Source organism: Platichthys flesus, chromosome 9, assembly GCF_949316205.1.
Source record: "Platichthys flesus chromosome 9, fPlaFle2.1, whole genome shotgun sequence".
NCBI lineage: Eukaryota > Metazoa > Chordata > Actinopteri > Pleuronectiformes > Pleuronectidae > Platichthys > Platichthys flesus.
The window spans coordinates 17,588,407-17,615,023 of record NC_084953.1 but is presented as its reverse complement, the minus strand read 5'-3'; the positions used below and the strand labels follow the sequence as shown (position 1 = coordinate 17,615,023).

At 41.8% G+C, this 26,617-nt stretch overlaps 2 protein-coding genes across 2 annotated transcripts in view; both read left to right on the top strand.

Annotated features, from left to right (window-relative positions):
• yjefn3 (YjeF N-terminal domain containing 3) overlaps positions 1–2,883 on the top strand; it is a 39,654-nt gene extending 36,771 nt beyond the window's left edge. The window contains exons 4-6 of the mRNA XM_062395763.1: positions 113–229; positions 1,751–1,895; positions 2,137–2,883. Coding sequence (XP_062251747.1) covers positions 113–229; positions 1,751–1,895; positions 2,137–2,333 — 459 coding nt within the window. The 3' untranslated portion in view covers positions 2,334–2,883. The remainder of the gene's footprint in view (positions 1–112; positions 230–1,750; positions 1,896–2,136) is intronic.
• A 3,816-nt stretch (positions 2,884–6,699) lies between these two features.
• On the top strand, positions 6,700–26,589 carry cilp2 (cartilage intermediate layer protein 2). The gene is made up of 9 exons (XM_062394722.1): positions 6,700–6,890; positions 13,713–13,790; positions 15,168–15,437; positions 15,651–15,833; positions 17,223–17,378; positions 17,468–17,785; positions 18,149–18,257; positions 19,082–19,239; positions 20,586–26,589. The coding sequence occupies exons 1-9, from the start codon at positions 6,827–6,829 to the stop codon at positions 22,997–22,999; spliced, it is 3,750 nt and encodes a 1,249-aa protein (XP_062250706.1). The 5' UTR covers positions 6,700–6,826; the 3' UTR covers positions 23,000–26,589.
• Positions 26,590–26,617: the final 28 nt, after the last annotated feature.

The following is a 26,617-nucleotide window of genomic DNA, read 5'->3' as shown; positions in this document are numbered from 1 at the left end:
GGTCGACGATTCCTTAAAACTTTGGCTGTGTAGATGTTGTGCTAACTTGTCTCTGTTTTTCCTCCTTTGTGCCCCCCCCCCCCATTATTCCCTGTGGCCTCGTCTCATGTAGGAGTATGAGCCCACCATCTACCACCCCAAACGCTCCTCTCACAGTCTACACCAGGATTTCACGGTTCAGTGTGAAAAGATGGACATCCCGTCCCTCTCCTACCTCCCACAGAGGTCGGCAGCACTTTTACACAATAACTGATTTCAACATATTTTACAAGCATGGACCTCAGTTGTGTCTGGACATTGAGTGCAGTTTTATTGTCATACTGAAAACATACTTTTCAAGTGTGTGTTGTTGAGCAATTTTTTTCGATTTTGTGTGGCTTTTGACTAAATTGTTCAATGTTGTTCAGACCAAACGTTTTAGGTTGTGGCCCCTGAAAAATAGGAAATTGATATTTGGGCAGTTCATCCACATTTCATATGATTTAAATTTGAATCAATAATTATAGGCCTATAATCTCACCAGTATTTAATAAAGCCAACTTGGGGGAAAAGTCTGGAAAAATACTGTTTTCTTTTCTGTGCCGTTAAAGGCTAGCTTCACTTAAAAAAAGAAGAAGCTTATAACAGTAAAACAATGAAAGAGTTAGTGGCCCCTGTAAAAAGTCTTCCTCTCCAAAGAGGCTGTGAAAACAGATCCTAATGGGATTCCAGTAAAACATTTCGGACACAATCCAAATCCTCTTTCTCTGCAAAAACCATCAGCCACAGTTAATACAAAGATTTAGTAGTTTGCAGTGATAGTGAAAGAAAGTGGGAATTTTTTCAATGTTACAGTGTGTTTGGTCTTTGTGTTACTATGACTCAACATAGCAACACAAAGAAAGCTTGCACTGGAGAAAGTCTAACTTTGGAACTTGACCATTAGATTTGGTAAAGTCAGCTGTAGACAAGTCAGCTTTATTGACATAATATATGATAGAAAAGTGAGGCACAACCCGGAGTTCAAGATTAGTATCTTCAGAATCTTATGATTCTTGTCCAGCCATTGGTTTCACCTTGTCACACTCATTGCAGCCACTTTAATCCAGTGGCTCATTTATGAGTAAAGTACAACGTGACTTTGGGATTTGAACTCTCTGACCCGTGACAGATTTGCTAGATCAGCGAATCCTGTTGTGCTTCATTGGTTGTTAAAGGAGCTCAAACATCAGGCAGGTACAGCAGGGAAGCTGGTTTAGCTTCATGCTCCTGGTTAGCATTTCAGTTTCCCCAGATCTTCTGAGTCAGGGGGGTGGGGGTCCACTATTCAGCTCGATCTTTAGTCTTCATCTCCATCAACTCTATTACCCTGCAAACTGCCGTCAGTGATGCTATACGAAGGATCACCTGTTCAGCTTAAGTCTGAACCGCTAAAGTTTAATATTGAATCAAACATATACTTGTGCTCCTGAGTGTCCATATATTGATTTAAATTGATATGAGATTGCTTGTTGCCACCTCCACAATCGCAGCACTGAACACCACTTTATGTTTGAGAATTTTTCTTAAATTGGTCAAATTTTTCTTCACAGCAGAGCTGTATAAGATTCCCTCAGAAAAATATGATAAATGGCAAAAGTTACGATTTTAGGAACAATAAAGTTACTTTTGTTAAGTAGAATATATTGGTGAGGCCATGCTTTCCTTAGTCTCTGAGAAAAGCAAACTGGAATAAACTGTTCAAACTGAGGTGTGTTGTGTTCAGGTGCAGCTCATAAACGATGCCTACAACCTAGTGATCGATGCCATGCTGGGCCCGGAGTCAGACTGGTCCAACATTAAGGAGCCCTACTCTGGTATTCTGGTCACCCTGAAGCAAGTGAAGATCCCCATTGCCAGTGTGGATGTGCCTTCAGGTAGGTGTTCATGCAAACGTTCAATTTCTGGCTGGAAACACATGATAAATGAGCCTTCAGGCAGCTGCCCAGGATCGTTGGCTCCCAGACTGGAGTTTGGAGGTACACGGGGAGAATCATTCTACAGTCTGCTCGGTGTGATCTTATCATACCGTGAATACACTACCTGCTGATTCAGAGCAGGCAGTATGATTACTAAGCTAATTTTCACCAACGTCTCTTTTTGTCCCGTCTCTCACAGGTTGGGATATAGAAGAACCGAGTCAGGACGGGATTAACCCGGACGTTCTCATCTCGCTTACAGCACCAAAGAAGTGTGCCATGAATTTCACGGGGAAGCATTTCTTGGCCGGACGCTTCCTGCCCTATGACATCCAGAAAAAATACGAGCTAAACCTCCCAGTCTACCCCGGCACAGACTGTCTCATAGAGTTGTAACACATGGGATCCAGTGGGGCCCAAAGCTGAAACAAAAAAAAAAGATAAAAGTACAGTTAATCAATTCTCTTGTTTTGTATTTTATAGATTAATGTTGCCATCTCAGTTGTGTGAAACGGGCTACATGTGCTGTCGAGCTGCAGTAGAGGGATACTATTTAGAACCTGTGGTTTGAGTCATGTGTTTTTAGGGGAATGGCACGAGGAGTTTTTGAGTGAACTTGTAAAAGCTGTAGCATTAGACTGTTTTATGATTACTTTGCAAAAGACAGACACAGTCTCCGCAAGCAAAGATTATTTTTTTTATGACGCCAAGAAATGGAACTTTATTTTCAGCACTTTCTTTTTGACTTTTCATGTTCTGTTGCTTTTTCTGTTCCTACATGAAACTTTCTACTAAAACGTGCTGCTGAGCGGAGTGGGCGTAGGTCGCAGAATCCAAATGTTCTGTTCACGTGTTATTGTTTTGATTGGTCCACCTGCACATTACTATTGTTTCAGTTACTTCAATTGCTGGTACAAAAGGTCCAGTTCTCGTTGTCCAATAAAAAAACTGTTAAACTTAAAGAAAACTTGTGTGTGTTTTGTTTTCTTTCAATTGAAGCTGCAATAATCAATCTACTGTATTTTAGGTTAACACAACCTTAACAATATGGCCCTAAAGTGTCTTAAAATAAAGATGATGTCTCCCCCTAGGTGCAGCCAAAATGTCTTAAACACTTCCTGGTGGTTGGCTCTAGTATAGTCAGTAACTCCACCTCCTCCATGTTAGCAGGTGGGACATGGACCCAACTAAAAAGTACACGTCAAATACATTTTTGACAAAGATAGTTATCATTTTCGATAATTTTAAGTGGTTCTCATCACACTGCTCATTCTTCAAGGATAATTTTTTTTTTGTATCAGTTATTTGAGATTTGATGACGAACGTGGTGACACGTTCTGATTGATTGGTTGAATGCGCGTATCAGCAGGACCTCGACACTGTGGCTCCATCCCCTGATTGCTACTGAGCAGACTCGGACTCCAAATGCACAAGCTGACAGAGTTTGTATTCTGGATATTTTGTTTTATCTAAATTCAGACGACAGGTAAAATACAGTTACTGAATAGGACTAACCATCTGTCATGTTTATCTTATTATGTTTTACGACCTGCGACCACCACTCATGCACATGTTCCGATAAATAATATTCTTTATTTTAAATAATCTTTTGGATTTTCAACACTGGAGTACAGATTATCCTAAAAACTGCTGTTTTTAAATGGCGGCCACTGGTCAACAGGTGACCAGACTGCGTTGTGTTCACATCATCTGCGTAAGAGTTGTATTTGTCAGATTGGTGCACACTGTTATGTTTGTTTCCCATTTGGACTTGATTTGATAATGAAAGTCATAAGCAGTTGACCGGCTGTTGAGGAGGGTCTCTCATTGTTGAGTTTAGAGTTTCAGGCTCCAATGAGAATGACTAAGAGAGGCTGCTGTGCTGTTTATGGATGAGGTCATTTAAATGATACACAGGAGCTTCTTCTGGATACTGATGCTGTAATGCCTGGTGAGTGTGTGCGTATGTGTGTGTGTGTGTATGTGTGCACACGTGAGAGTGGGCGTACAAAGTCAGTGAAAAGGAATGTCAATCCCTTCTTTCGCTCTGTGGCAGTAAATCTTGCAGAGGAGAGCTGACGAGGGTTGTAGAAATATGTCTGAGCGCTCAGTGGCCCTGTCTTTCATGCCTGTCCAATCCCCCGTCAGGAAACAACGACTTGTCACCACTCTGTCACTTGTGCTTCTCGTGAGAGCGGCTGGGAAATGAGCTCCGGAGTCTACGGTGGCCCGAAGAATAGAACAATCACAACTGACAGCTGCACTTGTTTTAATATCCAGTGAGAGATATTCTTACACGGAGAAGAAATGCGGTGAAAGGATTCAGTGTGAACAGAAGTAAGGAAGGAGGATTTATCCAGTGCTTTGATTGAGCAACGCACAAAAGCTCAGGTTTGAGTGATTTTCAGGGCACTGTCTCTCAGTGTGACTCAAAAGATTCCAGGGTTTTCGATCATGATAGATACAGATTTTAAAATAATAATCATTTCATGTTTCATATTGGACCTCTTTCATCAAACACAGCTATGGTTATTTAGTTGCCATGTTTCCAGCTTACTCGTATAGCAGCCTGGTTATGTGGGCATTTAAGGATCTTATCAGTTGGTTATTATTAGACATTTTAATAAAATTTGACTTATGTAGCTTCTTTGAGAAAATAGCAGGTCTCATAGTTTTCTTATCTAAAATACTGATTGCATGATTATGTGTCATCTTCAGTAGCTTTCATATTGTTGAAGCTGCTTGCGATCTTTATTTATGACAGACGTGACGAAGTACTCATATACAATGATGCAATAGTACTCCTTTATATGTACAAGCACCACATCCTACTTAAGTAAAAGTACAGAAACATTATCCCCAAAATGTATTTAAAGAGTCAAAATGAAAAATGATTTGACAGATATACTGTAATGAGTTCTAAGATTATTAGATACAGATGCATCAATGTGTGAGGAGCGTTTTGCTATTGTAGCTGGTTGGAGATTGGTTCAGTACTAAGGTGAGGACCAGAGTTTTTTTTTAGGTGATTAACTCAACAATAAAGAAAAGTTCAGCTCCTCAAACCTCTAATAAGAAATAAGTCTAATTTTGTGATGCCCCTTTAGTGAAATATATTTTTTAAATGTACTTAAATGGAACCATATGAGAGGCTCACAGTAAAGTTCCCGCTGTCATAAAAATGTATTGGTGTAAAAATGACAATATTTAACGAGGAGATTGTGTTTTTGTCCCTGTTTGTTGGTTGATTTGTTTGTTCGTAAGCAAGATAACACAAAAACAATTGAATGGATTTCCATGAAACTTGGTGTTAGGATGCAGTAAGGATCCAGGATCCAGGATCCAGGATTTATTTCTCACTTTCTTAAAGATTTGAAGATAGGGCGTTTTCCCAACATTTTCACAGTGTTTCTAGGGAATAATTCAAGGATTTTGATGAAAAATATCAGGCACATTTAGGCAACTGACAGCTGTAAGAGTGGGACATTTTTCACCGCTTGATTTAGTTTGAGGGGACTGTTTTAGGGGACTGTTTGGCCTTGGTGGAGGTAGGCGCTCTACTGAGTGCCACTCTACCACTACTACTATATATAATGGAAAGGTGGAAAAAGAGTCACTTTAAATTGGAATACTCAAAGTAAAGTAGAGGTACCTTAAGATGGTACTTAAATACTGTCAGGTAATGAAGAACTACATATTTTTCGAGACTTTAATTATTTTAAAGATAAATTCCTTGATAAGTTGCTGTTTAACACCTTTTTTTTATTTCCAGTCTGGAGGGATTAATAAAAGAGTTGGATGCACATAACCTTCTTTCAATTACCTAGGAATTTAAGAGCCTCTTTACTAAATAGCCTCAATTTACATGTTGCAAATAAACCCAAGTACCATACACTTCATAAGTGCGTCTTGTGTCTGCGTTCAGAGGAGTTTTTACTGAATGGCATGCCATATGACGCCACTTCCACTCTTTGGCAGCGCACACCGGCTTGCAATCAGAGACTGTTGGAGAGTTACAAAACTGAACCAGAAGTCGAAACCAGGGAGAGAGCAGCATCTGGCACAGTGCTGTGTTTGTTAGAGAGTCCGATACAGAGTGGGAGACAGACGGGGGCAGTGAAGGACACAACATTTCACTGGGGACCATTAGAAGGGTCTTCCCTCATTTGATATAGAATCAAGAGCTGGAATAATGACTTACAAGAAAAAAACCTTGTTTCAAACTATTTTCCTATAATTTGAATGGTTTGAAAACAGGAGAAGTAAGGTAATAAAACATAGAAATTAAATGGGCTACACACACACACACACAAACACACACACACAGGCACACACCTGTGAATGAATATAACTATACACAGTAAAGAAAAGTCAAAATATAATCACACAAAAGACTGAAGTTGTGAAACCTTGGCTGGAAAAAGAGGAAAACACCTACTTATTTTGAGCAACAACACACACCCTCTCATACGTACAAACACACACACACACACACAAACACACACACACACAAACACACACACACTCTCTCTCGCACATTCCCTCCCTCCTCCTCTGTGTGAGTGTCTCTCTCCCTCCCTACCCCCACCCATACCCTCACCTTTTTTTGGAAGATGATATGGGGGACACAGATGTTACATTTCACTGACCAATGGTGAGCGCAGAGGGGCTGGATTGGTGCACGCTCCCGATTGCCCCTTCTTTTTAAAAACGACTGAGCTCCAACTCAGCAACTCAACTCACAGGAGGAGGAATCGGCGGCGACCGGCAGCATCACCTGAGACACTCACTGGAGAATCAACAAGTTGTTTCTTTTCTCTCTTTTTTGAGTTTATGTCAGTGGTGTAGAAAAACAAAAAGAAGGCACCTGCAGCTGATAGTGGGGCACCATGTTGGAATTGAATAAGGTGGCGCTCCTGCTGTCCATCCTGGCTTCTGCGGCTCTGGGCCAAGGTAAGCCTGATTGTTTCTTTTATCAATTTTCAAATGTGAGAGTCAGAACAGCATAGTCGCAGGAAGGCGCAGGCAAAAAAAAACAACTTTCAAGATAAATGGTATGTTGAGTTGCACAGAGTTTCCATCCTTCTTGTCACTTTCGGTGATCACAGACGGTCAGTGTGTGACGTGACGGACCTGCAGAGTTGACGGCATTTCCACAGGGACAGGGTGATAGCAGGACCGGTGGTGAGCTCACAAGTGAGGTTTGTGTGTGTTATGTTATAGACCGCCTCCGTGGCTCCTAATATCTGATGTTAAGTCACCAGCACGTTTCACCACCGGGTTAATCAGCAGCACGTGGTGAGGATGAGGTTAAGAGGAGGTTAACGGGAGTGAACACACACACTGAAAACCCTGCTCTCTCTCTCCATGTGTTGCACTTTAATCAGAGAAAAAGCTCTGCTGATGACAGAACAAGAAGAATGTCAAGCTGCAGTAGAGATGCTGCCGTTATCAGAAAACAGAAGGCCTGCTTTTGTAGCTGTAGAAAAAAAACGTTTTTTATGACGATTTAAGGATTTATAAACGTATTTCCCTGTTATCACTCTCAGCTTCATACACACATGAGACCGCATTCCTTGTTTTTAATATTTCCAACTCGTCCCTCCAATCACTCTTATCATCCTTTGAAAGCTCGTGAGGTGAACCCCACCGGTAGCAGCACTTCTTTTTCCCCAAACCTGTCACCTTGTGTCTTCCATGCAGCTGCTCCCCATTAAAAGAGAAGGAGCTGGCAGTTCATAAAAGACAAAGAGTGTGAACTCAGTCGTAAATGTCCTGCAGAGGGTTTTTCTTTGTGCAAGTTGCAGATCGCTATATTATTGGGCGAGGAAAGTGACGGTAAATGTGCAAATGGTCATTCAGATTGACTCTCGCTATAAGAGAACACTGTGCTCCAATCACGAGGGAACTTCAACCTCGGAGTTGGTTGTCAAATGTTATGCTTTAAGCGTCGCCCCTGCTGCAGTATGTTCACGTCTTGCAGTGAGGTGTTCCACTTTGTCCCGGTTTCAACCTTCGACGCAGCAACAGAGGCCGGTACAGATATAAACGCGGTCGCCTTGGCAACAACAGGCAATAGCTACAAAACAAGTGACTCATTTCGTCAACTGTTGTGTTTGGATGAAGGAGAAAATGGAATAAAAAGAGCGATAAAAGGCGCAGGTAAAACGATTTAACCTGACCAGCTTCCCCCCAGTTCTCACTGCGTCCCCTCCACCACTAACTTGATGACTGTACATCTCCATCTGTCCATTTGTCCTCATCTGCTCGCCTTTTGTTTCCAGTCTTGATCTCCCTCTGATATTTCTCCACAAATACTTTCCCCACCTTTCTCCCGTCTGTCTCAGCCTCGCTCCGTCAAACTCCCTGCTTCACATCTTTCCACCTATTTCTCTTTGCCCCACTCCATCAAACGTTCCCTCCTCGCCTTGTTTTCTGTCACTCTCCGCACACACCTCAGCGCTCACAGATTTACAAGCTGTTTTCCTACGTGAGGGCGGCAGCTGCTGCTGAATCCCAACTGTAACACTGGGGCTCTACCACCTCTTTGCTTTGGATCCACGTCGGTTTTCTAAGGTTACTGGAAAAGGACTGTTTAAGCCGACCCAACCCTGTTGAACCTTTCCACTGATTTCCAACTGTCTCTCGTTCTGTACATTTCAGCCAAAGCTAGGTGGCGTATGTGAGCAGCTGGTGGACTGTTGTGATCGAGACATAGAGGCTACTTCTCCAGATGTTGTCCACTGTCTGCTACAAAACACTGAGTGGTCTGGCCAGCTACGTTTAATGACTGAGACAGGCATCACAATGGATCAACGAAAAAGGCCTAGATTCCTATCAATTACAACCTCCAAGCATTTCTTTACTACCCTCTGTTATTTGTACAAGCATATGTTTTTTTTTTTCACTAATCAGCTGATTTCATATGAACTATTTCAAGCGTCTGGCTCTGTACTTTTGCACAGGTGCAGACTTTAACCTCCACATATATTTAATGGGGAAACTCAATGTCGGCCAATAGTGTTTTTAGGCAGTAATATCCCCAAAACAGGAAACCTTTTCAATGACTCTTTAAATCTCTAAATCATAAGGGTTGATCTGCATCATTAGTTAATGTCGGGGACAAATTCTGCTGATTTTTATTTGCCGCAGATGTTTCGGGATTCAGACTTGGGTTTTTGACAATAAGAACTGTTGAGTAAAAGACGGAGATGGATTCGGAGAGAAAGAGCAGACGACTCTGTAACCACAAGCACCTTAGACAAGGAGGTGGCCAAACACATAAACAGCTTCCATGTGACATGGCAAAAAGATCATCACATACACAGCAGGCCCTTCAAACACAAATACATACACTGGCATCCATGAATCCTCCGGTTGAGCTAAATTTAAACAGGTCTAGACGACTGTGACATCAGCACACACTACTGATCTTGGTCTTAAGTAGATGCTTATATAGCATAGCCTCTGAGCTTGACTTTGTAGAATAGGTACATAACAGGGTCGTTGGTGTTTTCACATATTCGCCTTCACCTTAAGATTCTGCAATATAATAAACAGGATCCAGACCTTTTTTTTTCAAAGGCCGGTTCCTCTGCCAACATGAATCTGGCACATCCATACCTCTGAGCTAACTGAAACCATTCGGGGTGCAACGTCATAAAGTTCTGCATTTTCCTCCGTCTTCCTCGCTTTGGGCAGCTTTTTCATTCGATTCTGGCAAAGATGGAAAATCCCCACTAAGAAAATGAAGCAGAGGCTGTACTTTGCCACGCCACTGTGGAGTATTAATAGAAAGTTCTTGGGTATCCTGGCTATAAGTACACTGGCTGAATTTCAGAACCAACCACTGTGACGTAAATCGCTAAATTCAAAGCTATAGTCCGCCAAAGTAAGACTTGCAGTTGTCATGACACAGGTTAAGGGAGCGTGGAGATACACAATGCCGGATGAGAAGTAATCCAGTTGCTATGTGTCAGGCATGTTATTTACATGGTGTGGAAAGTAGGTGCTTAAAGTGTGTCTATATGTGGAACTAGATGTTAACCAGCTGGCAGGTGCAAGACTTCCCTAATATCCTGGTGCCACTGGGATGCAGCTATGTTGCCTGGTTGTCCGTGGTTTATGCGGCTGGCTGAGGTTTATAATAAATGGTCACATGGCAGAGTTCATATCAAGGGTGAACTGAAGCCGAACTGAAGCAACTTATGTTTTTGTTAAAGTGACAAAGCCCAATTATTACAGGAGGAAAGAGGAAACCGAGAGAATAGATCGAAGAGAGAAGGTTGGGGGGTGGTTGGGTCAACAAAAATGTGGACTTTAACCGAAGACTACTGTTTCTTTTACCGACAGCTGGTTTAACATATGTATCATTGATCTTTCCCTGACGTTTTGCAGCAATGTTGATTGTCTTATTCAGAGAGTTGTAATTTGGATCTTCAAAAATCTTTCAAAACCATGATGATCTCATTTTTCACTTCTCTAATATAGTTACACATAACTATCAAAAAAAGATGTTTCATGATATGCTTTCAATTTGGTTATGTTTAGATAGACTTGGCAGTGTGCGTAATGTGTTCTGAGCAGTATCTTCGACCAAAGTAACCATTTGGGGGGTTCAAGAATACCAACCCTAACTTTACTTGTTTTGAAAGGCACACATTTTTTTCTTCAGGCTGAGGGCCAGTGATTTATTTTGTTGTCTCTTGCTTCTATTACTTTCGCTGTAAAAAGTAAAAGAGATTTCTGAGAGCAAAGCAAACAACCCAACCCACACAGAGCAGATGAGCAAGGACAAACAAGATATATTGTTCCAGTGAGAAAAATCTGAATGGATTTTTCCACACTGAAGAGGAAATCACAAGTTCTTACCTTGCTCCCTCTGGCTTGAAAAACCCGATGAGGCAGTTCCACTCACATACCAGCCACATAAAGCGGCTGACCCCAACAAAATCCTGGATTTTAAAATTCATAAAGTGTTAACATGCCGCTCACATGCACAATAAGCCCTGAGAGATGTTGCTGCCGGAGTTTGGCCATGCAGATCAAACCTGACACAAACAAGGTCCCTGCCCTGGCATTCACATCCTGCTGCAGCTAATCTGGGTTTCCTCCTTTTAACTTTATAAACCATTAGTCACCTCATAAAAACCCTAAGAATCGCTTACTATTTCGGTTTCTTTATCAGACATCTTGAAATGATAATCACCAGCGAAATTTGCTCTGCAGTGAATTCCCTTTGTTTTGGTGTGAGTGATGAGGAAATGTTGCGTAACAGAAATAAGAGCATTGCGATTCCATTGTAAATAAGGGACTGCACTTGTAGGGATGTAATTGATTAACCACAGTTTTGGAACTCAGTGTTAATTTACTGAAACAAAAAGCTTGGCTATTTCCCTTCTCTGTGCACATGCTCTAACATAAGATAAGTCTCTACACTATGCTCAGACTTATCTAGACCATAAACTGTTGTGGTGAAATCCCCAAATTAATGTCATATTGACAGAAATATTTTTCCAGTTGTCGAGAAATCCCTCTTTGAATTGGATTTAACATGTAATCAGCACAGACAGAATTCAGCAGACTAAAGGAAAGTCCAGGAATATCAGGTTGATTGATTTACTAAAGTAAACCTGCGCGCGGAGCCACATCTGCTCTGCAGATCCGTATGAAAGTGTTTGCTTCTGTTTATCCAGCCAATCTGTGGTATCAGCAAGACCTACTCAGTATGGAAGCCGGCCAGTGGTTCTTTAAAGCCAGGTGCATAAAAACCACAACAACCATGAGGGTGAGCTGACTGTCCACATTATGTAATATATTGTTGGACAGTAGTGCTTTTGTTCCATTGAGCTACCGTGCTTCATTTCTAAATCTATCAAAAGCCATTTGGGGTTGAAAAGAAATGTGCTGGCATGACAATAAAGCCTTAAAGTGAGCCATAAAACCAGTGTGGACTGGGATTGATACTGGCCCTCTGCGCTGGGAGCCTCCACTCATATGAACTCAGCAGTGTCTCTCCGAAAGTGCTGGGGTTTGCACTTATTACACATGCACATGACCACAAAGGCACACACACACACACACTCACTGAGGCTGCATCGGCTACTTCACATTTATTTCTTTCCCCTTGCCGGCCAAGTGAAACTAAAATGTCAAGCAAACAACTGACGTTTTTGAAAGCATAACAAATTTGCACTGTTGGAAAATGAATCATGACTCCTCAGCATGAGGGGAGAACATGTCACGGTTCGTCTTCAATAAATCACACAGCCAAATGTATGATCAATGCCAGATTGAGAATCAGTCTCTTTCCAATAAGACAACATTTCCTTTCATCTTACTCTCCTGTTATGTCGTTGTGTGAGCAACAGGCATGTGTGTGTGCATGTAATGTGTATATGGTATAATTATACCATTAAAAAAAAAAAATAGCTAAAACTCCATGTGTGTGTAAGGATGTGGGGTGTGTGTGTGTGTGTGTGGTGGAGTTATTAATCATGATAAATCTGTTTATGTAGTTAAGTTATTTGAACTTGCCTTTCCTATGGGGACAAAAATCAAATCCCCACTACGTACATCGTAGGTGATGATACTTTTAAGGTCGGGTTTAGTTTTAGGTTTTGGTTTAGGCTATGGTTAAGTGTAGGTTAAGGTAATGGATGGACATGTAGGAACTGGGGTTTAGATTAAAGGAAGGGAAATCAATGTAAGTCAATGCAATGTCCTCTGAAGTCATGGGAACATGACCGTGTGTTTGTATATGTGTGCACAGGATGTGCATATTATAATCATACTATAACGTTTCAAAAGGAAACAGAAAAAGAGAGAGAGTGTGTGTGTGTGTGTGTGTGTGTTTGTGGCGTGGCCGCCGTGTACCAGATGACTCTGGTACAGATGCACTGATTTGTCTCAGCTGGCGTTTGATTAGCATCCTCAGCAGCAGCTGCTTGTTGATGGATCAAGAGGAGAAGGGAGGACAGGAGGAGGATGGGAGGAGGAGGACAAGGAGGCGACAACAAGCTGAAGGATGAATGAGGAGACACATGACAACAGGCACGGCGGAGATAATGGATGGAGAAGATTTTCTTGAGTTTTAATGAAAAGGGGGGGGGGTAAACTGCTGAGGCAGGAGGAGCCATGAAACCAATCCACAGCGAGAGACAGATGAGGAGCAGACAGAGGAGGATGAGAGGGGGGGGGGGGGGGGTAAAGGGAGAAGGAAGAGGAGATATAAACAGGGGAGAGAATGGAAAGAAGAAGTCACATTCTACTTTTTGCCTTTCCCCAGAAGTGAAGATGCTCACAAAAAGGTCACAAGGCCTGTTTCTAAAATGACAAATGGACAGAATACAAAGTAAAAAGTGAAGTCAATGTAAATTATTAGAGGAGCTTTTCTGGCTCTGAAGCAAAACATCCTCAGACTGCATCTCTGAATGTGTGTGATGAATACAAATACTCGATTCATAAGCTTTTTAGCATTTAGAATTATGTTTCTCTCTCACTCTCTGTCTAACGTAAAGTCACACACACACACACACACATACACACACACACACACACTGTAAAGCATGTCACTCAGTTAAAGTTAAAATAGACTTAAGAATGTGACATGGAGGGGGGGATTGATCACAGGACTATTGTGTTGGACTGCAGTAGCTTGGTGTATGGATTATAATGTATTTTTTGGTACTGAAACACTGTACCGCCTCTGAAAGCATGACGGGAGAAATGAATAAATGCATGGCTGGAAAAACAACGACTCTTTCCTGTTTGCAGGAGCAGTGAGGAGCAGGAGTCAGTCGGACCGGAGCCGGAGAGTGGCCTTCAACCCATTCACTGATCCACAGACAGCAGGTACTGCATCTCCTGCTGTGATGTTACACAGCTCCTCGAGTGGCTGAGGATTTTAGGCCGAGAGCTGACCGGAAAAACAGGGTGGAAGAGACTGGTGGCACAGATTCTGCAAGATGTCTATGGCAGTGTTCTCAGTACAGTATAATAGTGTTATACAGTAAATAACACCATTATTTGACCTGTATATACACATGTAGTGGGGGTGGTGCAGCAGAGCTCGTGGAGGCAGTTAAAACACTTACAACAAGCATCCAATTGCTTAGCATCAAGAATTGTACTATTCTTTGAAGTCATATCTAAAAAATAACCAAACAGACAAGATACTTTTACTTTTTAGGACATTTCCCATTTCCAGATGTGGCAATCAACAACTCTGATGACCAGCGCACATATTCATCCAGATTTCGTAAAAAATGTTGTTTCCAGAATCCGTGTCCAGTCCACAATCATCGTCTGACATCCATTGGCCCATCGAAGACAGAGCGAATTCAGTGAACTTAAAAAAAGTCAATAAATATCGACCAAACAAACAGAGATCAAGTTGTAGAACCCAGCTGTCGCCATGACAACACAATACTGCCTGTTAACTCTATTCCCCCGAAGTACCCAGCTTGGTCGCTTTAAGAACAAAATAATGATATAGATCAATATGTAGATGAGAGGTGTTGTGGGGGACATCTGTATCTCAGTTTTGTCTGAGTAAGTGTATTTTTTATTATGGTTTTGAGATTTAACTGCAGAGATTTGTCTGTGTGTCTGGGTGATCCTCTTGTGTTACCTTGTGTTACATCCACAGGAAAAAACTAAATAAGAATTAAGTGTCTTGTCTTGAAAAGATGACTAAACCATTTTTTCTTAATTGAACAAAAAGCCGTCTGCAGCACATGACCCCTCCTTCACCTCCTGCAGCTCACGACTTTATTCATTAGAGTGAGGTAATGCATTACCCTGTGAATGAAAGATAATCCCTCTGTACGTTGTTAAAGCCTTCCTTTTATTTTTAATTACTCATATTTCTCCTGAGGAAATACTCAGGTTTCAGAACATGAGGCAGTTTAGAAAACTAGACGATATGCCTCATCAGTCAAACCCGGAGGTTCGGAAAGAACCTGGACAATGCAAAGCTCTCGGGGTATTTAAAGTCAAATTCAAATGGCAGTACCAGACCTCCTCTTAAAGGTCATAACCCATCCCCGCTGTTTTTCTCCTGCTCCCTCTCTCTTGGTTCTGACCCATGTCTCCCCTCCATGTTAACCCACCTCACACACACCTTCAATATTCCTGGATCATGAGCTCAATTGCTTTCGTTCAGATTTTTTCTTGTTTGCATTCTAAACTTTTGGTTTGGATCCATGTCTGCCTTTGTTGTGTCTCCAGGCGTGACCGAGTGGACGTCTTGGTTCAACATCGACCATCCTGGAGGAAACGGAGACTACGAGCGTCTGGAGGCGATCCGCTTCTACTACAGAGAGAGGGTCTGTGCACGGCCCATGGCCATGGAGGCTCGCACCACGGACTGGGTGGCAGCGGCAGATACCGGGGAGGTGGTGCACTCCAGTCTGGAGAAGGGCTTCTGGTGCATCAACAAAGAACAGCCACAAGGCCGCATCTGCTCCAACTACCATGTCCGCTTTCAGTGCCCCCCAGGTAGCTGGGATTAAAGCAGCTCAGGGCTGCACAGCATGTCACCTTACACACAGTAATACACACTTTCAAAGCTTGAAAGGGAGAAATCAACAGAGATAAATGTTTAAAGCTTTTTACTCCCTGCCATGTTCAATAACTTGCGTATTTATATCACCGTCCTGATTCTGGTTTGCTCAGGGTGTCACACTCTTGTTCTTTCATGTTTGTGTTCAGTGCAGAGCTATTGGACCAACTGGAGTGAGTGGGGTCCCTGTTCCACTACGGCTTGTAATGATGTAGGAATCCAGGTCCGCCAGAGGAAATGTATCAGTGCTCAGCCCATGCCTCTCCTGTTGGTGCCGGCGTGTCAGGGGTATCATTCAGAGAGGCAGGAGTGCTCCACCCCTCCATGTACAGGTGAGAGGATTTACCAGAGCCGTATTCATCATGGTTTTGTATAGGTCACATGATGCAGAGTGTATACCTCTGCTCTGGCCTGACGTCCCCCTTTGAAACCACATCCTAATTCAGTCAATTTTTAAGTTTATAAATAAGTTTATAAACATTTATAAATATCAGTCCCCGAAACATTTTATTCTCTATCAAGTTCCATGATTTAATCTCAGAGAAATCAAGGAAAATATCAAAGAACCCCTTATCTTAGAATGTTAAAGATGCTTAATAATAATAAATGTCTTTCCCGACCTAAACCGCCTCTTTCCATCAGCATCATGGTAAACTGCCCAATAGTTTTTCAATCAAACTGACAAAACATAACCTCTTTGGAGGAGAGAACTAGCAACTGGGTTCCATGGTCAGTAAGGGGAGCCTTACAAAGAATGAAGGTTCAAGCTCCCACATCTGTGAGTGTCTTTGCAGCTTTGTGACATCAAAGCGCCAAATCTTCAAACTGAACTGACAACAAACTTTAGCTTTTAGCTGGAGCTCTTCTCAGTAATCACTAAATAATGAGTCAGCCAGAACATTCAGTGTGTTAGTTCTTCATTAAAAGTTAATTAAAAGACTGCAAAATAATCTGAAACAAGCCACAGGATTGAATCAAACAACTCTGCTGCAGACAGTTGGTTTCTGAGCCAGAGTTTGATGCATCAAACCGAATATATAACAGCTTGAGACTAAAGGAACTCCCGAACCGGTGATAATGTGTTCACGAAACCATGGTCTAGTTAAATGCTGAAGTGATTTCATCTTTGAATTGGACAAAACATTCGAAAGGAAAAAGTGATTGGAATTTACCATCACAAGCGTTTAACTCCTCACAGGTCACTGATCTGTACACGACCTCTGACCTCCCATATGAGTGATTCCTTTAGAGGCCAATATTTTCTTAACTGTTTACAGCTGTTTATAACAAATCTAGTTGCACTTTGGCCTTTGTGAATTAAATGTCCTTACTTGTATAAAATATAGAGCTGAATTTAAACTGGAAACTTTTAAACCTTTTTTCTGTCATTGTCACATCTCGGACTGTTCCATGAAAATCGGTACTTGATTCAAACAAAAAAGCACATGAACCATTTTCCACAGAGCAAAACTTTCCCACTAACAAGACTTTGTATCCATTGGTTCAAGTGGTCTTGATACTGTATAATTGCATCATTTGATAACTCGTGTATTTTCTTGTTTACCCGGTTGGCCCATGCACCAGACACAACCCAGATAAGATAACTCTTTGTAAAGTTTGATTGAACTAATGAAAAGAAACATCTCAAATACAAAAGTTATTTTTTCTAGTATGAATTACGTTTTTCATTTAAAAATGGCTCCACTTCTCTGTGTGATCAGCCAAGTGGAGTCCTTGGGGTCGGTGGGGGTCGTGTTCCGTTACCTGTGGTGGAGGTCGCAGGATCAGGAGGAGGACCTGTGACAGGAGCTCGGTGACGGTGCAGTGTACTGGACGGCCTGTCGATGCACAGAAATGCGGGAAGAGTCCATGCCCAGGTTGGATGTAGTGCATTATACAAATGCGTTCATTTCTTTTAATGGTGTGTTTATCCCTATATACTCACATCTGATTTTTCTACCATCAGCCAAATGTCAGCTTGTGTGCACCGACGGTCGTCCCAGCGGAGACTGTAGCCGCTGTGTGTGCGCCGGCCACGTGCTACATGGAGAAGTCCACACTGTGACAGGTGCCCCTGTGGCAGGAGTGTACGTGGCACTTGCCAGCCAGCCCAAGGCCGTCCTCGCTCGCACTGACGCCAAAGGTCAATTCAAGCTGGAAGGAGTCTGCTCCTCCAGCTCCACCTTGATCGCCATCAGCAAGGAGAAGTTTGTTCCGATCACCATCTCCTCCATCAGTAACACCACAGGGTTGTCTCAGGTCCGGGCCGTCCTCAAATCAGCTGGTGAGTTGGTTTATTACTGGATGAGCTATTATTGTATGAAAATGATTTTGATTTAATTTGATTCAGATTCATATTCTTATTATTAGGATTCCAGACAGCTGGTAAATCTTAGACAGTATAAATTGATAAAATTATAAAATAAACATTTTGGCCTATTTCAAGACTTCACCCTGTCTGGAGCACATGAAACGTTGCATGGAAACCAAATAAATATAGACCTGAGCTGCTTTTAAAATAATTTTCTGGTAAGCAGAGACCATGTGACAATAAATTGTAATGTTTGACTGAGTTTTATGAGGCCCCATTCCTCTGGAGCAGTCACAATGAGGTCTTGAGGGTTCGCTCCGTTTCTGCTTTCCACAGAGAAGCCGTACATTGTGAAGCACCCAGAGGACAAAGTGCGCTACGAGGGAGGACGGGTGATGTTTTGCTGCAAGGCAACAGGATCCCCACTACCTGACAAATACTACTGGTGAGATGAATATCTTGGTCGGCACATTATTCATCACAGCTCAGACTTAGCTGGAATCAGAGAGATCGCTTCACCATATGGTGAAATTTATATGAGGAAAAAAATAAAATAAAGCCCCCTCATTCAGACACAATTTTTTTTTTTATTATTAAAGCAGTTACTTGAAACTGTGTTTTGGTGTCTAGCAAGTCCAGGAAAACAGCTGTCTCTCTAGCTGCTCTGAATATTTTACTATATCTTACTATTTTGCATTAGAAGCTGACTCCCTTTGGCCATTTCGATTTCTCGAAGCCTTTTCCTGAAAGCTGCCTGGTGTGACTGGAAATACATTTTATAAATTTAAGTTTAATTTATTTTTAATGTTTGTTTAATTCATTTTATCATTGGTCTTATTCATTGAATAATTGGCTTCAGGATTTATCATTTTATTGTTTCAAAGGGATCAGAATTTACTATGTGTTTCATATGTATTTACGAGGGTGAGCTCACAAGACAAATTCAAATCACTCTTTTGATATGACAATAAAATAGAGTATATTCCTAAATTTATGAATAGATGTGCTATATTTATAATATGATTGCTCTGTAAAGGAAAGGAGAACAGCTGATAGAATAACACCCTTTCACATTAAATGTTGTTATTTGGTTTATCGGTAATAAATATGAAACTAAAGCTTAAAATATGAAAAACTATTTGAATATATCACATTTCAAAATATATGTTGAGTGAAATACATACCTTTCTTCATTCTTGAAATATATCGATGTACATATCTACGAATTCTATACCATATTGTTTTTCTTTACTGTTAATAATTTCCCAGGTACCACAACGGTACTCTGCTGGACAGGAAGGTGTACAAGTACGAGGAGGACCTTGTGCTGCGAGACTTGAGGATACAGCAGTCGGGACAGTATTACTGTAAAACCAGCAGCGCTGCAGGCAGCATCAAGTCCACTCCAGCCTCCCTCACTGTGATTGGTATGTCAAATCTAGCACTTCTCCTTATGGGCCATCACAGAAAGTTGAAGATGCAATGTGCAGGAAAAGATCTACCGCAACAATCTACTGGTTTCGCGGCAGCTGAGACGACTTATGCTCATGCTCTAAACTAAGTTCTCGATCAAAAATATACAAAAACACCCTTGTAGTAAATGTCACAGTGATGTAATTCATCATCGTCAGCCAAGAGAGAAAATAATTTACTATGATGACAGCGAGCAGCACAAAGGGATTATAGATTCGGATGGCTGCTATCCCCGTGGATTTGACAATGACGTATTGAGCCAAAGTTCTACAGAGATTCAAGTGAAACCGCTGACAAATAGCTAGCGACCGCAATTCATTTCACCGTATAAAGAGCAGCTACCTCTGAGATTGAAACCAGTCGTTAAGAGGAATGTCAGCGCTGAGCTTCAACTAAGTCAACCATGAACCATGTCCATGCATTAAGAGGATTCAGACAAAACCACAGTGTCCCACAACTGAGGCGGAAAGAAAAGTCAGTTAATAGATTGGGGAAAAGAAAACACATTACAAGCAAAGAAAATTGGAAAAGAAAAATATCAGGCAGGACACGGAGGAGAATGTTTTCATGCTGTTTACAATGGCTGAGGCTATGGTCTGTCCAAACAAGGATTCTTAATTGTGCAGGATTGCTCTGGACACTGAAACCATACACCCAATTTCTCTTGAAAACCCAGTGTTGAGGTTTATTCTAAGAATTTGAATTATAAAAGAAGTTTCCCACCGCTTTCACATCCGTCTGGAAAGGATGCACATTGCATATATCCACCAGATGCTGGTTGGCTATGACACCAAATAACATACTGTGTTTTTGTGTAGGAATGTTAGAGTAATCCACTCTGCACATATGGTGATTATGGCAGCAGACACTATACTGCTGGACAACACCTGTGTCTCAGGATTACAAAATGTCTCACCTCATCATCACATATACTTTCCTTTCAGCTTACATTAAACAGAAGAGAAATTTGTCTTGAATCACACAATTCATTCCACAGAAGAAGGAAACAGTTATCGGTAAAGCCATCAGCATTGTAATGATATTTCATATGCACATAACTGCTCCATGTGACTGCCATTATCGATGTACTGGGAAGATGGGGGGCTTAATAAGAAAAGTCAAGCTTTGTCTTCAATACATCTTGTCTGTTTTTATCAGCAAACCTTTGGCAAAGTGACCACTCACAAGAGTCATTTGTGCCCTTTTCATGTATATCGGATAACCAATCTATATATAAAATATGAATAGGTTATGTATTATATTAACACTAACCTGATGTTATGTATCATCTAATTCACAGAAAAGGGAACGCCAGCATGTAATTCCACCCCCGAGATGCACCTCATTCGACTGCCGGGGGATTGTGTTCAACCTGGGACTGACTCCAGGTTCTACAATGCTGGCCGCTGCCCTCACAACAAATGTGCTGGCTCTCTAGACTTTGATACACGCTGCAGAGATGCTGCCGGATTCTGCTGCGGGGCCCAAAATATGGACAGTCAAATCATCGACTGTGGGAGCTATAGCCTACCGATCCGGGCTGTGACTCAGTGTGGCTGTCAGAAGTGCTTGCAGCCAACTGTGCTAGTTCGAGGCAGAGTGGTCACAGCTGACAATGATGAGCCTCTGCGTTTTGGGCACATCTTTATCGGCAAAGAGAGGGTGGGCACCACTGGATATCAAGGAGGCTTCACACTACAGATTACCCCTGATACACAGAGATTAGTGGTCAATTTTGTTGACCCCAGTGAGAAGTTTATTGACACCCCTAAGGTGTTCATCTTGGACAAGAAAGGTGGATCAATCTACCATAATGTGAAGGTAATGAGAAAGAAGATACCGATTGATATCAATGCAGGGGAGACCAACTCTATAAACCTAGGAGAAATTCAAGGCGAAGACCCCATAGGACAGCTGGTGATTCCTCCCAATTCTTTTCATAAGGACAATGGAGACATCTATGAGGGGACTGTAAAAGCCAGCGTCACATTCATCGACCCTCGAAACATCACTACTGCTGCCGCGGCACCCGGCGATCTCAACTTTGTGGACGATGAGGGGGACATGCTTCCTTTGAGGACCTACGGAATGTTCGCTGTGGACTTCAGAGATGAAACCAACAAGGAAGTACTCGGAACTGGAGCAGTTCAAGTCCTCCTCGACACACAGCATGTCAAAATGCAGGAGCATATTTCCAAAATGAAACTGTGGTCTTTAAACCCAGACACGGGAGTCTGGGAGGAGGAGAGTGACTTTTCGTACACCCAAACTTCTGGTGGTCATGGGCGCAGCAAACGAGAGGAGCGCACGTTCCTGATAGGCAACATGGAGATCCGAGAACGTAGACTCTTCAACTTAGATGTGCCTGAAAACAGACGCTGCTATGTGAAAGTGCGGGCCTACATGAGTGATAAGTTCCTTCCGACTGAACAGCTGGAAGGTGTTGTGATTACTTTGATAAACCTAGAGCCTAAGCCTGGATATTCATCCAATCCTAGGGCATGGGGCCGCTTTGACAGTGTCATAACTGGATCTAACGGGGCCTGTTTACCAGCTTTCTGTGACGCCCAGAGGCCTGATGCTTACACAGCATATGTTACTGCGATGATGGGTGGGGAAGAACTCGAGGCAGCTCCCTCCTCCCCCAAGATGAATCCAAACATCATCGGAGTGTCTCAGCCATATCTGGATAAAATAGACTACCAGCGCTCAGACCACGAGGATCCAGCTCTGAAGAAAACATCCTTCAAAATCAACTTGGCAAAACCTAATCAAAACAATTTTGATGAGACCAATGGGCCAATATATCCATACAAGAATTTATTAGGTTGTGAAAATTCCCCTGTGGATGCGAATCATTTCCGATTCTTCCGAGTGGAAAAGGACAAGTACGAATACAACGTTGTTCCTTTTGAAGAGAATGATTTGACAACCTGGACTGGAGACTACCTTTCCTGGTGGCCAAATCCCCAGGAGTTCAGAGCATGCTACATCAAGGTCAAGATCCATGGACAGAAGGAAGTTATGGTCAGGTCACAGAACCGGGGAGGGACGCACAGAGAAACCAAAGGCAAACTTTACGGTATTAGAGACATTCGCAGCACCCGGGACATGCGAGAGGCCAACACCTCTGCAGCCTGTGTGGAGTTCAAATGCAGCGGCATGTTGTTTGATCAAGCTGAGGTGGACAGATCCCTCATATCGCTCCTCCCACAAGGTAACTGTCGCAGGATTAGCACCAACAACCTCATACAAGAGTATCTCATCAAACATTCACCAGTCGCTCAAAACAACGACTCCCATGCTTTCACCATGCTCGCTCCTGTTGATCCTCTGGGACACAACTATGGGATCTACACAGTCACAGACCAGAATCCCAGGGTGGCCAAGGAGATCGCTATTGGGCGCTGCTTCGATGGCACCTCAGATGGTTTCTCCAGGGAGATGAAGACGGACTCTGGAGTGGCGCTGACCTTCAGCTGCCCTGAGAGGAAAATTAACAGGGAAAGCCTCTTCCAGCGCCTGCAGACCAATCCGGGTCAGACACTGTCTCAAATGGCAAGGGACATGAGGGAGTCGGAGGGTCTACAGGTGCAGAGATCATCCACCCAGGTGGTGGCCTATCCTTCAGAGCAGCGGATGGGAACCCAGGGCCGCAGATTTAGCTCAACAAGCAGGCGGAGAATGCCCATGCGCACACAGCAGCGCCAGTAGAGGTGCCAAGGGTCGGTTTTGATAAATTAATTTGATGGATATTTACAGTGACAGTAATATCAAAATTATTCATGTGTTCACTCTGTAATCTGATTCGTATAACATCAGCATTTTTTCAGCAAAAACACATCTTTTTACGCTGAAACATCAAACAACTGATATGTAAATTGGGATATTGCACTTCCTTCTCATTTATAGGTATTCAGCTGAGACTGATATGATGGCATCAAGTCAAGGAAGTAATAGTTGTCGAGTATGAAACTCCCTCTTGATTATAAAAAAATCGAAATAGCAAGAGAGACAGTAATTCAGCAAAATTATCAAGTATGATTGAAGATATTCTTTAGTCGTATACTTGAAGGGATTGATATATTCATTTCTTACTTCTGTTCTAAAAGACACACATCATTGGTGTATATGTAAAACGGTGAGTGACATTTATTTAATTGGCTTTGGTCTAATTCTATGAATGAATAGACCAATCTGACAGTCAAGAATGTAACTTTTCTAGCCCTAATTTGTGGCCTTCCACTTTTCCCATGGTGGGTGTTTTTGCTGATGTCTCTTAAAACTCTGCTTTAAAAATGTTAAGTACTATGCCAGGCCCCAAACACTTCATAGTTGGCCAGCACTTTCCATTGAACACATACTTTTTGTTAAGATCAGAATGTAAAAACCATGAGGTTCAGTTGTCTGCACCAGACACTTTTTCCTTCCTCTTTAAACTAGGTCACTCTCTCCACCAAATTAGAGGGAGACAGTGGAGCGAGGCTTGCCACCCTGGGAACAGAGGATTTTTTCAGACATGCCTCTTTATGTTTTTCATTAGCATGTTACATTGCCAACTTTGATTCAGCCAAATGTCCCTACACACCGACTTAGAATGTGCAAGACCAAGGCCTCGGCCAAAACAAGCAAGGATCTGACTAGTAGCAGTATAAAATCTGGATAATTAACTGCAACGGTATGACCTATTTTCCCTTTGTCCTCTGCACATTCCAAATTAGCACATCACTAAACAACTTTTTTCTTAAAGCAATATATTTCCCAGTTTTTAATCTTCAATCATTCAGGGTCTAACTTGAGTTTTTTTGTTGTTGGGTAAAGTGTCTGTGAGCTGCATTTATATCATGAAGTGCAATAACTATGTAGTATAATTTAAAAAAATCAGCATGTAACAAACTAGCACAGTACATGACAAATGCTGCTGGTGACTGAAACAGCTCCTTCAGTACATGCAGCAGATATAGTGTGGGTAAGATGTTTGTAAGAGATCTTGCACAGGACTCACTTTGAGTGATTTTTTTTCAGCAAATAGAATTAACTGCTATGTAATCATTCTTCCATTTTCTGAGCTGCATAGAATCTATTAACCTTTTCATGCTTTGCTGCATGAGTCAGTTGTTTGTTCAGTTTGTACGCTGCAGTAATCTTTTCAACTTCAGAGGGCAAGCTTGTTATTGGGAGTTAAAACTCTCAGTGGAGCCTTCGTCTCATTAACACAACCCACTGTCACACATGAAAGTGATAATTAATAAGTGCTGTGCTAAAGAAGCTCATGGAAAGAAAGTTTAACCAACAATATCAATAAATTCAATGCATAACATTTTTGCAGATATGTTATTTGACTAGCAGAATAACTGGGTATTCAAATTAAAGTCAGGAAGGCTCCAAACTTGTTTATCTGCTAAATGGGCTCCTGCAGACCCATGGGAGAAGCTCTTCAGGCTGAACTAATCCAAAGCCAAATAACAGGGCGCACGGTCCATAGAGAAGCCAGAGAGGCTGATGAGTAAAAATAAGCCTACTGTTAATTAGAAAATATTACATATTCTCTTGGGAACTCATGTAACAGTTCGCCCCTGACTTCCACAAACAGCCAAACATGTTAAATTCAAGGAAACAAAGGATGAAGTACAGTAATCGACTGGAGGACTGGAAGGATTATGGTCAAACATATTTACCAATCAAACTGGCATCCAGCCCAGTACAGTTTGTGTTTCCAGCCTCATCATTTAAGCTTGAATAAATGTATATGCATAGCAGGCAACCGCTTCTTTACATGTTACATTTTTGCAAACGTGAGGTAATCTAATTGAAAAGCAACCAGGACAAAAATCAGAAAAATACTGAGGGACAGCTTGTGATACCTTGACGATTATCACTGACCCTCTAATCATAGGCCCGTGGGCCGTCCACAGGCTGAGCAGTTCCTTTCATCCAAAATAGAGATGATGATGAAATCCAGGTGTGGGAAAAGATAAGTCCTATAAAAAATGCAGTGGTGTGTGAGGTCAGCTGGGAAGGCCAAACAGCTGTAGAGCAACTGAAGGAAATGTAAGACCAAAGACATCAAGAGAAAGAGGAGCGAGATTATCTTGGGATGGATTTAATCATTTTCAGGGTTAGTGTCGTATTGAAGGAAGAAAGGAAGGGAACAATATTAGTCGTTATTTGGCCTCACCGTGCATCACATACAGAATCTCAGGCGTCCAAAGTGGTTGCACTTGGAAGAATGCAGGTTTTCGGAGGTGAAAGCTTTGACAGGTGAACTGGCTTATTCATGAGGTGAAGTTATCAGGGGAGTTGGAAGGACAAGGTAACAATAATAGGCTGTGTAAACCATTATGTGAGGCTTTGGATGGGAAAGTAAGCAGGACTCTCCAAACAGTTACTTTGTCTTCTGGAGAACTTCAAAGGAAGATTAAAGAACCTCGCCGATGTTTGGTTTAATGATTTAAGAAAAAAAAAGTTTCCAAAGTCTTCAAATGTCAATAAAAGAGGTTTCATCCTGAATCCAGTGAATACAACACGCCGCACAGATTCCTTTTTTTAATGGAAAGAAAAAGGTTTATCTCATCAAAGCTCTGTGGGAATATTAATCATAACATGTTATATTTCATTTAGCTCTCTCGCAAATAGGCATCAAGAATGTTGAAAGTTAGATGAGATCAGTGACCGATCTCATGCTTGTACGGGAAATGTGAAGCTACAGTCAACAGATGGTTGGCTTAGCCTAACATGAGGACTGGAGACGTGTGTAGACACGAGAGCACTATCAATCTTCTCATACTAATTCTTTGGAAGGAAGTGAATGAGGGTTTAATTTTAATGAATATATTATACACAGGGATATAGTGTTGCTTGACAATCTGCAGTGAATTTTGTTCTGAAGTTGATTTCTTCCTAAAAATACATGGGTGCATATGATTAACAGCACTCTGCCTCTCAAGTGCAGAAAAGCACAAATCTCTTGATCCACATCATCACCAACAGTTCACCCATTTTCTCCTCAGTACAGTCCAGCAGGTCTCAGGGAGATCCTAACTTATTTTGTAGGTCAGTCCTTGAACTTCTCCTCCACTTTCTATTATATAAGTATAAGAAGAGTATAAGAAGAGAGTTGTATATTTACCACTGTGCTCAAGTTAAAGAATTACATCAACACACACTTGACGATCCTCTGTTAACACTTAACTATCGCATGGTGATGCTGAACTCTTGGTTTCTGTCTCTGCATTCAGTTTTAAAATGTAAATTGTGTATTGTATGATATCTACTATAATGGTGCAAGAAAGTGTAAATAAATGATTTTGTGAAAAGCTTAGATTCATATTC